The following is a 12,298-nucleotide window of genomic DNA, read 5'->3' on the forward strand; positions in this document are numbered from 1 at the left end:
AAAAATGAATGCAAAATCTCAATAAAGAAGAATCTTATTTGTGATTAAAAGAAAAAACTATTTAAAAATGTAATATTCCTCCTGGATTATACTACATACATTTCCGGGGCCCTCTGGTTGGCATTCAACCAATGGACACAGAGTGAGAACCACGTGAGTGCCATCACGCGGCGGACACCCATTCGGTAGGTGGCGGTATACACCTCTAGGGTCATTTTACGATCCTCTTTAAAGAAGTCGAAGGAGACTCGCACCTTTGCACAAGTGCAGTATCTAGCGCCGTAGCTAGTGCGGCTGGACGGAACAACGCAGCACGAAACCATGGACGGCAGAAGCTACGGTTCAGGTGCATATAAATGAATTGTTAATCATCACGTTACACATTGACTGGGCTCTAGAAACATGATATTGCTGTATGCTAGTTTTCTGTGTATACTCTTTTGGGACTAAATAGCCACCGAAGCTAATGTCTAGCTTGGCGGTCGAGGCAGGTGACGCCGAAGCGCAACTAAGCTAGCTTTCCTCTAATGTAGCTTCCTAGTAACGACGAGCTGGCCTGAAACGCACAAGACTTCCCCGCTGTGTTGTTCCAGTAATGTTTTGACTGAAGATACTCGGACGATACGGGGTTTTAATGCGTGTTTATGAAATTAAAACCCTGCTTGAAATCTGCGTAATCTCGATAGAAAATGGGGCGTTGGACGAAATTGCTATGTAGTATTTAAATGGAGGTTCAATCACCGAATCTACGACGACACTATTCAAGCAATCGGTCTATTTAACTGAACGTCTTGGTTGGTTGCTTCGAATTACATAAATGGGACACGGAAGTCTTTTGAATGATCTAGGTTGCGATTTGATTATTTTTTCGAATCCCCTTAGTCTAGAGTCTAAGTGATTACTGTCCAGTTTGTTTCTTTAAATGGCGCTAATGTTTTCACGTTTGTTGTCTTAAGGGTTACTCCAGTTGGGGAGGTGGAGGGTCAAGCAGCAGAGGTAAGCCAACACTTACAGTTTCATCACGGAGGTCAATCATGATGTGAGGATATGTGGCCTTTCACTGTTGTCCCTCTCCAGCAGTATTGCATTATTTATTTAGTTTTAATGTAGTTCTGAGGAAAGGAAACACACATCAGTACATTGTGTTCTCTGAAAACACACACACACCACCAGTGAAAACAGTGATATTGTGTGTGTGTGTCATCATATAGACATTACATACAGCGTACACAGTTAATTTAGGAGAGGGGAGGGGTCGTAATTCTGTCCCTTCTGTGTTTTTGTGCTCTTATATACGGAGATATAAATGTGCACAAAAGCACACAGTTTTGCTTTCATTTCCCTCCGGACTGCACACAACACAAGCCTTCAACACACTCAAGCTGCTTAACTAGACAGCATTGTTGCTTAGTGATTACATCATCAACAGTCCCCATCCCTGCACACAACCACTTTGATAAGCAGCTTTGTTTTATACAGTGGTTGAAGACTCTTATGACCTTTTAAATATAGGTATTGTTGTTAAATATACACACACATTTGTATAAAATGAAAACAATATTGTTGTCTCACCACCAATTTGTAAGTTTGAAGAAGCGTGGGGCGATTGTAACGATGTTAACACATTTGTACTCCCTGCTACGTTAGGTTCTGGCAGCTTTGACCTGTATGGGGGTGGTTATAAGGACTCCTTGTCAGGGCTCGGTGGCTATGGAGGAGGTGGGCACATGAAGAGAGGTCTCTCTGGGGCATCGCTGGTTTCATCCACAGGCACACACGCAGATGCAGTTATAGCCAAGATTAATCAGCGCTTGGACATGCTCACTCAGTTGGAGGGAGGAATGAAAGGGGGTCGTAGCGACAGGTAATACACCTTCTGTTGTTGTTTATCTGTGTTACCAGGTTAAGCCGCGCTGCCATAACATCTGGCAACATCACAAACACCATGATGGGACATATTTGCTGAAGTACAAAGCATATGAACAGATGTAACAAAATAGGCTTTTCTGGCACCTCACACTGCATTTATTCCTGAAAACAGTCCAGTGTGTAGTGTCCTTTCAACACATCAGCCCTCCCAGTACATGAAGCCATTGTGTTTTCAGTACATTTGTTTTTCTCTTTCATGAGATTCAGAAAAGTTATCTATATCGTACATGTTGCAGTTCAACATGAAAACAACTGGTGGAATCATTCTATCCATATGAGCCTGTATTTCAGCATGTATTTCCATCAAGAGTTTGACCACGTTTAATTCTATGGAACAAACAAAGAACCACCTCTGAGAGAGGTTACAAGCTTTTGTGTGCATTTTGAAAACTTCATGTGGTTGTAGAAAGAGATGTCATTGTCCTAGTGATAAATTGTCTAAGTTAGTAATTCCAGTTTACACGATAGGTCTAAATGCATGGGGTGTGATGGAGTGTGTGCATCTTGCTCAGAAGCATTGAATAGCTCTGCCTTTGAGGAAACTTTGAGTGCTCCTGATTTGCTGTTTCCTCTTGGATTGATTTCTGGGAGAGAGATAAATAGTGGTGTTCCCTCCTAAGCTTATACACCATGGCAATGTGCGACCCTCTGGAGACACTGTTATAGGCCAGGTGGTCTGTAACACATCAACATCCTTGCACACGAAGCCAGTCCCTTTTCAGCATTGCCTTTGTCCTGACTTTTAGTTTTAGTTGCTCACACACTGTTTCTTTCATCCTCCAAGTGACCTATCCCATGTCCTGACCTTTGGTTACTCAAGAGAGATGAGTTTCTTGGTTTTTCAGCCTAGTATTGCTATGTCAAGTGGAATCGTTTGTTGGATCCGTCAGTTGCATCTTTATCCAAAAACACTCAAGTCTCCAAAGCAAAGCTCAATTTATAGAATCCCTTCTTAAGTGCTGACACATAATTCAGTGACTTTTCAGGCCTTCCAACAATCTAGAGATATTGATTCTAATGGACCCCCTGCACCACCACCACCACCTAAGTTTGACAAACTGTCCTTAAGCTAGAGAGTGGATGGGAAAAGAAATTGCATTTCCCTTAACCTACGGGACCTCCAACAGAGAAGGTGGTTGGATGAGCTTCTGCAAACTTCATAATCAGAGAAAAACAGTGCCATATACTGCAAACTGTTAACTTGTTTTGGATTTGGAGTTTCTGGTCTCATGTGGTTCTAAAAGCTGGGAGTGACAGGAAAATAAAGGAAGAGTGAAAGTGAGACATGGAGGAAAAGGAAATGCAGGTGGAGAAATCCAAGCCTGACTGCCTCCCTCGCACTCTGCTCTTTATCATCCCTCTCCCTTCCTCCCTCCCGCAGGTTTGACCAGTACGAGTCATTTGACTCGCGCCCCTCCGCTCTCACCTCTTCCCGAGATCTCTACAGATCTGGCGGCAGTAGCTATGGTTATGGCGATGGCCGTGGGGACAGCATGCTGTTGGCTCAGCGTGGAGGCTCTGGCTTCGGAGGGGGAATGGGGCTTGGGGGAGGAGGAGGCTTCGACAGCCCCTCCTCTTCCTATGGAGTCGCTAAGATGCGACACAATATGAGGGAGTCCTTCACGAGTGGCCAGGGAGGCGGTTCTGGAGGTGGAGCATGGGCCGGAGCAGGCCGACGTTCCCCCAGAAGGGGTGGAAGTGCCGGGGGCCGAGGAGCTGGAGGGTTTGGAAGCCGCAGGTCTGACCCCACTCCATTAGGCGGAGGTGGGCGAGGAAGCGGTAGTGGTGGCCAGTCCCACCGTGGCCACTCTCCAGGAGGTGGTAGGGGCAAACTCCCATCCCTCCTTTCCCACCGCATGTACCCTGAGAGTGGGGGTTTCCATCAGGGTTCCACTCAAGGGCCTCACGACTTTCCTGGGAGGCATTTTGGAGGGGGCCCACGGGCTGGCCGCCAGCGAGGCCGAAAGAGACCCCTTAACAAAGTAAGCACCTCCAGCCAGGTTAGGATGCCCCATCACACTGGGTGTAACTTGAGCCCTTTATAAAAAAAAAACTTCCTTATGTACCCGCATCAGACAAGTCAAGTCAGCCTCACGTGCTCGTATTTGCTGTGTAATAAAAGCAACTTGTCCCAAATCATCTCTAATTTAATCATCACTCGCCCTTCCCCCTCTGCCCGGCTCAGATTCATTTTGGAGCTAAAATGCCCCCTGTGTACATTAAGTGCCCAATGACAACCCACAGTGTACACAAGCTCACCATTGCCCTTATTTTATTTGGATTTTATTTTTGTTTTGCCCCACCCTTGGGTAGTCCAAGGTATCAGACTTGATTAAACACTAATGTTAAAGGACTGTCCAAAGAAGGGAGAGATTTCACTTGTGCCAAATTGGATTTGACAAGTCTAGAATTTACAGATGTGTGTGTCTCTGTATGTGTGTGTGTGTGCGTGTATATGTAACACTGGCTGTGTTGTCGTATGTTTCTGCCAACATGTCCATGTCTAAATGCAAATTGATTTTGTTGACTTAAAGCAGGGGAAACCACAGCGTGATGGGCAGAAGAAGAGAAAACAGATGCTCACTCCATCTGATGAGCCAGAGTCAAAAATTAACAAGACGGAGAACACAGAGTCAGAAGCTCCCAAAGGTGCTCTCCAACACACAGGACATACAGTACATGACACCATAGAGATAAAACTACTACTTTGCAAACCACATTTCCATCTTGATTTCTGCTTATGGTCTTTTTGATGGCTCATGCTAATGTCCCCTGCTTCCACCACAGAGCAAGTCGAGAAAAACGGTGATGAAACTGAAGCAAAGACCGAACCTGATGTGAGTGATTTCATTTGTTATAAGTCTCTGACAGTAACTAACTCTATTTATTACTTTTTATAGTCTATATTATGTTATTCATAAACCTCCCGTCTGCTTATCTTCTCCTCATCACAGGACAAGGACACAACTCCTGTTGAAGATGGAGAGAAAGGTGAGCTCACAGTTGCTCTTGGCTGTTCCTGCACTGTATAGGTGTCTTAGATTGCGTCTTCGGTGGGACTGTAAAAATGCTTTAGCCGTCTTCATCAGCTCCTATATGATAATCAAGTTGTTACGGGTATGCTTACTCTCTGCGCTCTCCATCCTCAGATGCACCCAAAGACGAAGACGACTCCCAGACGAAGAAAAAGCAACAGGGCAGACAAACTCCGACCCCAGGTCTGGACAAGCACCCCAAAATGAGAAAGAGGAGGGGCTTCCTGGAAAGGTGAGGGGAAATGTAACTGCAGACCACTGAGCCCGGCACAGGCTTGACCTCCCTTAAACGTTACTTTGCGTCTCTTGTCTTTTATGTCCATTGATGAATCATTTAGTTTAGGGAGCAAAGGGATATTTCACAGTAAAGACCATAAGTGAAGCAGCTGTTTAAACCCTCATTTGTAAACTAAATTGGTGATAGAAGAGGAAACGTGCGTGGTTTGTCAGTCTATGCTGTGATTGAGCCTCCCAATGCATGCTTTCTACATTGCAATATTAGCAGAATAACAAGTCTTTCGGCAGCAGTGTCCTTGTATTGACCAATTTTCTTGTAGCTCTCCTGTGCTTTACTATGGTAAGACCGGCTCACATGTAGTTGGTCTCCACCTAGGTGTCGCCGCAATAGTGTTCACAAGCATTGCGAAACAGCCCAAATGGCCCAAATTCATCCAATTCAAATGTATAATTATACATTGTGTGCCTTTTGAAGAGTTGGGTTCGCAGGCTAAATGTCCTCCGTGTCATTTTTGCTTTATTCAGGGTGATGTTTGCGTGCTCTGTGTGCAAGTTCCGTTCATTCTACAAGGAGGAAATGGGGGCGCACATGGACAGCCGCTTTCACAAGGACCACTTCAAGTTCCTGTCCGGCCAGCTTTCCAAGCCCACCACAGACTTCCTACAGGTGACTCCAATTTGACCGACATCAACACATTGTACCCTAGATACAATGACATTACTAGAGACACTGATGAGCTTTCTTTGGGTTGTAGGAGTATTTGCAAAACAAGTTTAAGAAGACGGAGCAGAGGGTGGATCAACTGGAAAATCACAGCGCTGCCATCTGCCAGGTGTACAAAGAGCAGGACCTCCCCAATAATGCTCCACGGGTTCTTTATCATGCTACCCTTGTTCTATGACTTTTTTCTGCCTTCCCTGCTTCGTCTTGGGAACACGTACCTGCCTGTTTGATACGTAGATGCTGAGGAGAGACCACTTGACTTATTTCAGCCATTTCCTGTTCTCATTTGGATCGAAAACATCTGGTCTGACAAACAAATATTTGAAAATGCTGAATGGCTTGAAATGTTTGAATGTTCTATCTGCCTGTAAGTCTGAAGCTGGAGGGGCCTGAAGGCATCAGAATAGGTGTGAGGTGTTAATGGGGCTTTTAAAGCTAAAAACTGCTGAATGTTCCAGAAAATATCAAAGATTTTAACATAAAGTGATAATGTCCTGAACACTCTGGGCACTTAGATGTATGAATGGTGTCTGTAGGTCTGAAGTGTACAGAAGTAGAGGGACCAAACCTACGGAAGAACATCAGAAGCAATCACTGCAATGAATGACAGGTAATATTAAACAAAGTTTAATATGTTTACTCGTTATTCATTCAGTCATTCATACGTGCCCAACTCACAAAGTAGCTGTTGGTGAATCAGTCACGTGGTGCTGCAGGTTCGAGGGCTTTGAACGTCACCAACAAGCCTCGATTTGCGCTTCACAAAAATCTTCCTGCATTATTCGACACACGCTTCGAAGCCTCGACACGGAAGGAGACATCACTAATTTATTTATTGGCGTCACCAACATCCATCATCCATTAATTCAATTCAAAGCTTCAAACACCAAAGTCATGGTGTCACTATAATCACTGCCTGTTTTGCATTTATTGTCCACTTGATGGCAGAGTAGAGGAAATGAAGCAGTGTAAAGCCTCGGCCCATGTGTCGAGCAATTGGATGGAAAGCTTCAACGCTTCATGAAGCTTCATCTCGCCACTTTTACCTGTGCAGCATCAGCAACCGCAAAAAAGACAGCTGTTGTCATGGCAGCTCTGTGGAACTCTGGGAAGGATCTCTGACCAGAATTACTCCTGTCTGACTTTGTTTTCCTGCCTCTGTAGTCCAGTCACACACTTCCGGTCTTGTAGACAATAGACAGTTTCCCACTGCCAACACCAAACAAACCCAAGCCGGACTCTCATTAACCTCAATCAATATGGCATCAGCAGTAAACTCCAATAAAACCTCACAGAAACCAAAACATGAATGATTCAGTTAGTTTAATATGTTTACCTGTCATTCATTGCAGTGATTGCTTCTGATGTTCTTCCGTAGGTTTGGTCCCTCTACTTCTGTACACTTCAGACCTACAGACACCATTCACACATCAAAGTGCCCAGAGTGTTCAGGACATTATCACTTTATGTTCAAATCTTTGATATTTTCTGGAATATTCAGCATTTTTACGCTTTAAAAGCCCCATTAACACGTCACACCTATTCTGATGCCTTCAGGCCCCTCCAGTTTCAGACTTACAGAGAGAACATTCAAACATTTCAGACTTTCTTTGAGCCATTCAGCATTTTCAAATATTTCATGTTTTTGTCAGACATCCCAAGTTTAAAATACCTCAGATTTTAAAGATTTCTCAGCCTTCGTGCGTGTGTGTGTATTGTGTCCTGTTAGAGTGGAGACATCTGCAACAGCTGTAAACATCCAGAAGATTACAGGACACATTCATTGTTGGGACTTTTACTGGTCTCAGTTGAATCACTTCATGAATCTCTGCTGTATAGAGACTCTGCAGCCTGAGAGGTCAGAGTTCACAGGACGCTGTAGTACAAACCAGCGACTCCACCAGGAATAGAACCTGGTACTTCCATCAGGCTGATGGTTGTGTTACAATAGGAGTTTGTGAGGTTGCTACAGTGGAGACATGAAGCATGACGGACTGCAAAGAAATAAGCTTCACCTTCAGACTGCTGGAGTAAAGCTGAGTGACAGATACTAAACAGGCTGAGTCCATGTTAAAACAGATTTACCCAATTTTTTTGGAGAAGTTTAGTTCAATGTCACTATCCACACCCAGGCCTGATTACTGCCAGACCTGTAGAATCAAGAAAGTGTGACAAATGTGCAAATACAGAAGAAATCTGTTAGGGGCAAATACTTTTTCACAGCACTGTACACTTCTGTCTCCTCAAACTAAAGGGTTAAATGAGGGTGACGTTAGCAGCTAGTCTGCTTGATGCTACAGCGACATATTAGCTTCTACTTTGACACAGCTCATGTTTAGCCTCAGCAGCTTTGAAGAGGTTTTGTTTCTTTCTAAAGGTAGAGTCATATTGACCAACTAGGACAAAACTTCATATAAAGTGCTTCATATATTTTATATTTATAAAGACATTTACACATATAAATTCAAATATATTATATATACTGTATATATGTTGATTTAAGGGGGCAATGATTATGTTTGTGTGTGAGTGTGCTGAGCTTGGTTCAGTCCACACACAGCAGATCACGTCAGCTGTGCGGCTGAGCAGAGCTGGAGACGCGCACTGCGGAGACACTAACGTCGTGAAACCTAAGGCAGGAACGCTTAGATAAATGTTCAAGTTCAAATGATCATTTGTTTCATGACAGAGCGGGCCACATCCGGCCCGCGGTACAATCGTATCAGGCGCGCGAGAGCGTATTTTCCAGCCGCCGGTATACAGCGTGCGCACCACTGGGACTACAAGTCCCCTCGTGCACCGCGGTAGCTGGCGCATTGGCATATGGTCTTATACCTCCAATTTGCTATTTAAAGCTCAGACCAACCGACGAGTGATGTAATGATCACTAGTCTGATGAGGTCACATGATCACAGCCTACAGGCAGCTGATCACTAAACCTGCTCAAGTGAAGTTTGTCTACCAGTTTGCTGATGTCCAATAGTATCAATGTTGTTGCATCTGAAACAAACATCTGAAACAGTTCGGCCCGCGGGATGAGTTTGCAAAGTTTGAAAACTATAAGACATTAACGGCAAAGTTTAAAAAGAAAAAATAACTGCTATTCTCAATTTGTCCATTGGGGTCGTGGTGGAGCAGAAAACTGTTGACACACAACTCCAAACAGAAGAGCCGAGGGCGGGGATCAAACCCACAACCTTCTCGCTGTGAGACACATGCAAAGCCACCGTGGCACAAAGACCAATTTAATGGTGCTTGTATTGATCTTTTGAGCAATTTCCCGGGTTTTTTTTTTTAAATAAAGTCCTAGAATTGATTCTCTGATATTTTAGTAAAATATTCTCTCATGTCATCTCCGTCTGTGAGGGCTTTCAGCGCCTTACGTTCTTCTCGAAGTTACATTTCTCTTTTCTGCAGTGACGTAATCGCTTTTTTACGTTCATCTGCAGCTTGTTTTTTTTTCTTCAGTAAATGCTCCTTGTTTGCTCTGGAAATGTCTTTGAACGTTACATTGATTAATGTTTCTCTCCATATAGCGAACACATTATTATTAATGGTGATTCTGTCTCTCCTGTATTGTTGGCAGTGAAAGCAGATGTATCTGTCCACGCAGAATTAAACTACCTTCCTCCTAGACTTGTTTAGGAGTTATCCAAGGCTAGTGAGTCCGTTCAGTTCACATTACTTCACAGATTTGGACATGGATGTACATTTAAAATCATTTATAGATCTTGACAAGTTGTTTTATATGAACTGTATTGGGATTATTGTTTATTGGTGAAATTGCACTTGTTTTTCTTAAGACATTTAATCTGTTTTGTAAAAAGAGAGGTCATTAAATGTCATTCAAACATTTCCATATGTACTTGTACTTCTTTGCACTAAAACAAAGGGAAAACTTGGAGTTTTCCATTTACATCCAATTATGAGTTATGATGCTCTGACTTTACTGCTCCGGCCCTCTTGAGTTCACATTGGGCTGCATGTGGCCCCGGACTGAAATGAGACCCCCTCCCCACCCCCAGCTTTTGAGTCAGAGGTCTCTCTTCCTCCCATTCTAAAGTCAATACAGCCTGAGAACAAACTGCTTAAGAAGTTTGCACAGCAATTTTTATATTTAAGTTGGATGTAAATCTCCAGGATGTTAAACAATATCAGAATATGTTCACATCCTTAGGGCTGCATTCAGTGATCTAAATGTGCTGACACTGCTGAATTCTGTCTGTCACACGGTTCCCTCCCTTGTTCAAAGTCCCATTAATAACCAGCTGGCAGTGACACAAGTTTGGATCTAAACCTAAATGCATCCTGATCTGAAGGTAGAGTGCTGCATCTTCATCAACTCTTACCTCTGATCACAAACTCTGGGTGGTGAGCAAAAGAAAGTGATGGTGGACACGACGAATGGATGAATGTCCCTGAAGAATGGCAGCACTCGTTCAGATTCTGCTCCATCTGTAGTGAGATCTTGTGGAGCCGAGCTGAGCGTCGCCAAACTAAGCAGCCACTTCCTGGTGACCTCAGATGATTTTGGAACTGATGTGACAATGAGACATCCAGACCTTCTTCCTAAGGGGAAGGGGACCCCAGAGTCTCAGGGGACTCTGAGGAGTCATGGTTTATGAATCAGTAGAAACCTTTCACTTATTTTCTGCCTTTGCCACTTTGATGAAACTTGACGCAGCCGTGGAATCGTTCGATCTTAAAGTCACATGGAGCTCCTGAGGCTGAAACCGTCTCAACCTTAATAACTTGTATTCAAAACACAGATCTGCAGCTTATTTACTGAAGGCAGCTCCTTGATGTGTCTTTATAGACACATGATAATACTGTGTGTGTGTGTGTGTGTGTGTGTGTGTGTGTGTGTGTGTGTGTGTGTGTGTGTGTGTGTGTGTGTGCGTGCGTGCGTGCGTGCGTGCGGGGGAGTTGAAGGTATAAAGGTGCTGTGCGGCGAAACTATAAGACATTAACGGCAAAGTTTAAAAAGAAAAAGAAAAAAGAAAAAATAACTGCTATTCTCAATTTGTCCATTGGGGTCGTGGTGGAGCAGAAAACTGTTGACACACAACTCCAAACAGAAGAGCCGAGGGCGGGGATCAAACCCACAACCTTCTCGCTGTGAGACACATGCAAAGCCACCGTGGCACAAAGACCAATTTAATGGTGCTTGTATTGATCTTTTGAGCAATTTCCCGGGTTTTTTTTTTAAATAAAGTCCTAGAATTGATTCTCTGATATTTTAGTAAAATATTCTCTCATGTCATCTCCGTCTGTGAGGGCTTTCAGCGCCTTACGTTCTCCTCGAAGTTACATTTCTCTTTTCTGCAGTGACGTAATCGCTTTTTTACGTTCATCTGCAGCTTGTTTTTTTTTCTTCAGTAAATGCTCCTTGTTTGCTCTGGAAATGTCTTTGAACGTTACATTGATTAATGTTTCTCTCCATATAGCGAACACATTATTATTAATGGTGATTCTGTCTCTCCTATATTGTTGGCAGTGAAAGCAGATGTATCTGTCCACGCAGAATTAAACTACCTTCCTCCTAGACTTGTTTAGGAGTTATCCAAGGCTAGTGAGTCCGTTCAGTTCACATTACTACACAGATTTGGACATGGATGTACATTTAAAATCATTTATAGATCTTGACAAGTTGTTTTATATGAACTGTATTGGGATTATTGTTTATTGGTGAAATTGCACTTGTTTTTCTTAAGACATTTAATCTGTTTTGTAAAAAGAGAGGTCATTAAATGTCATTCAAACATTTCCATATGTACTTGTACTTCTTTGCACTAAAACAAAGGGAAAACTTGGAGTTTTCCATTTACATCCAATTATGAGTTATGATGCTCTGACTTTACTGCTCCGGCCCTCTTGAGTTCACATTGGGCTGCATGTGGCCCCGGACTGAAATGAGACCCCCTCCCCACCCCCAGCTTTTGAGTCAGAGGTCTCTCTTCCTCCCATTCTAAAGTCAATACAGCCTGAGAACAAACTGCTTAAGAAGTTTGCACAGCAATTTTTATATTTAAGTTGGATGTAAATCTCCAGGATGTTAAACAATATCAGAATATGTTCACATCCTTAGGGCTGCATTCAGTGATCTAAATGTGCTGACACTGCTGAATTCTGTCTGTCACATGGTTCCCTCCCTTGTTCAAAGTCCCATTAATAACCAGCTGGCAGTGACACAAGTTTGGATCTAAACCTAAATGCATCCTGATCTGAAGGTAGAGTGCTGCATCTTCATCAACTCTTACCTCTGATCACAAACTCTGGGTGGTGAGCAAAAGAAAGTGATGGTGGACACGACGAATGGATGAATGTCCCTGAAGAATGGCAGCACTCGTTCAGATTCTGCTCCATCTGTAGT

At 43.4% G+C, this 12,298-nt stretch overlaps 1 protein-coding gene across 2 annotated transcripts; it reads left to right on the top strand.

The window, feature by feature from the left end:
• The first annotated feature begins 240 nt into the window (after positions 1 to 240).
• Positions 241 to 9,778, top strand: LOC142996981 (uncharacterized). Of its 2 annotated transcripts, none has more exons than XM_076148122.1 (10): positions 241 to 346; positions 957 to 996; positions 1,648 to 1,864; positions 3,311 to 3,911; positions 4,464 to 4,578; positions 4,717 to 4,766; positions 4,884 to 4,920; positions 5,079 to 5,196; positions 5,727 to 5,868; positions 5,957 to 9,778. In XM_076148122.1, exons 3-10 carry the CDS (start codon positions 1,728 to 1,730, stop codon positions 6,101 to 6,103), a joined length of 1,347 nt encoding a protein of 448 aa, XP_076004237.1. In that variant the 5' UTR covers positions 241 to 346; positions 957 to 996; positions 1,648 to 1,727; the 3' UTR covers positions 6,104 to 9,778. The 2 variants fall into 2 exon arrangements, with proteins under 2 accessions (XP_076004237.1, XP_076004238.1); XM_076148123.1 differs by having other exon boundaries at positions 4,467 to 4,578.
• Positions 9,779 to 12,298: the final 2,520 nt, after the last annotated feature.

The sequence above is a fragment of the Genypterus blacodes genome, unplaced genomic scaffold (assembly GCF_046128005.1).
Source record: "Genypterus blacodes isolate CSIRO-AG114 ecotype Tasmania unplaced genomic scaffold, CSIRO-AGI_Gbla_v1 ptg000039l_1, whole genome shotgun sequence".
In the NCBI taxonomy this organism is placed as follows: domain Eukaryota; kingdom Metazoa; phylum Chordata; class Actinopteri; order Ophidiiformes; family Ophidiidae; genus Genypterus; species Genypterus blacodes.

Coding starts and splice junctions, on each gene's coding strand:
- LOC142996981 (XM_076148122.1), top strand. CDS start 1,728: ATGAAGAGAGGTCTCTCTGGGGCATCGCTGGTTTCATCCACAGGCACA. Junction 3,912..4,463: donor GAAAGAGACCCCTTAACAAA/GTAAGCACCTCC, acceptor GTTGACTTAAAG/CAGGGGAAACCACAGCGTGA. Junction 4,921..5,078: donor TGTTGAAGATGGAGAGAAAG/GTGAGCTCACAG, acceptor CTCCATCCTCAG/ATGCACCCAAAGACGAAGAC.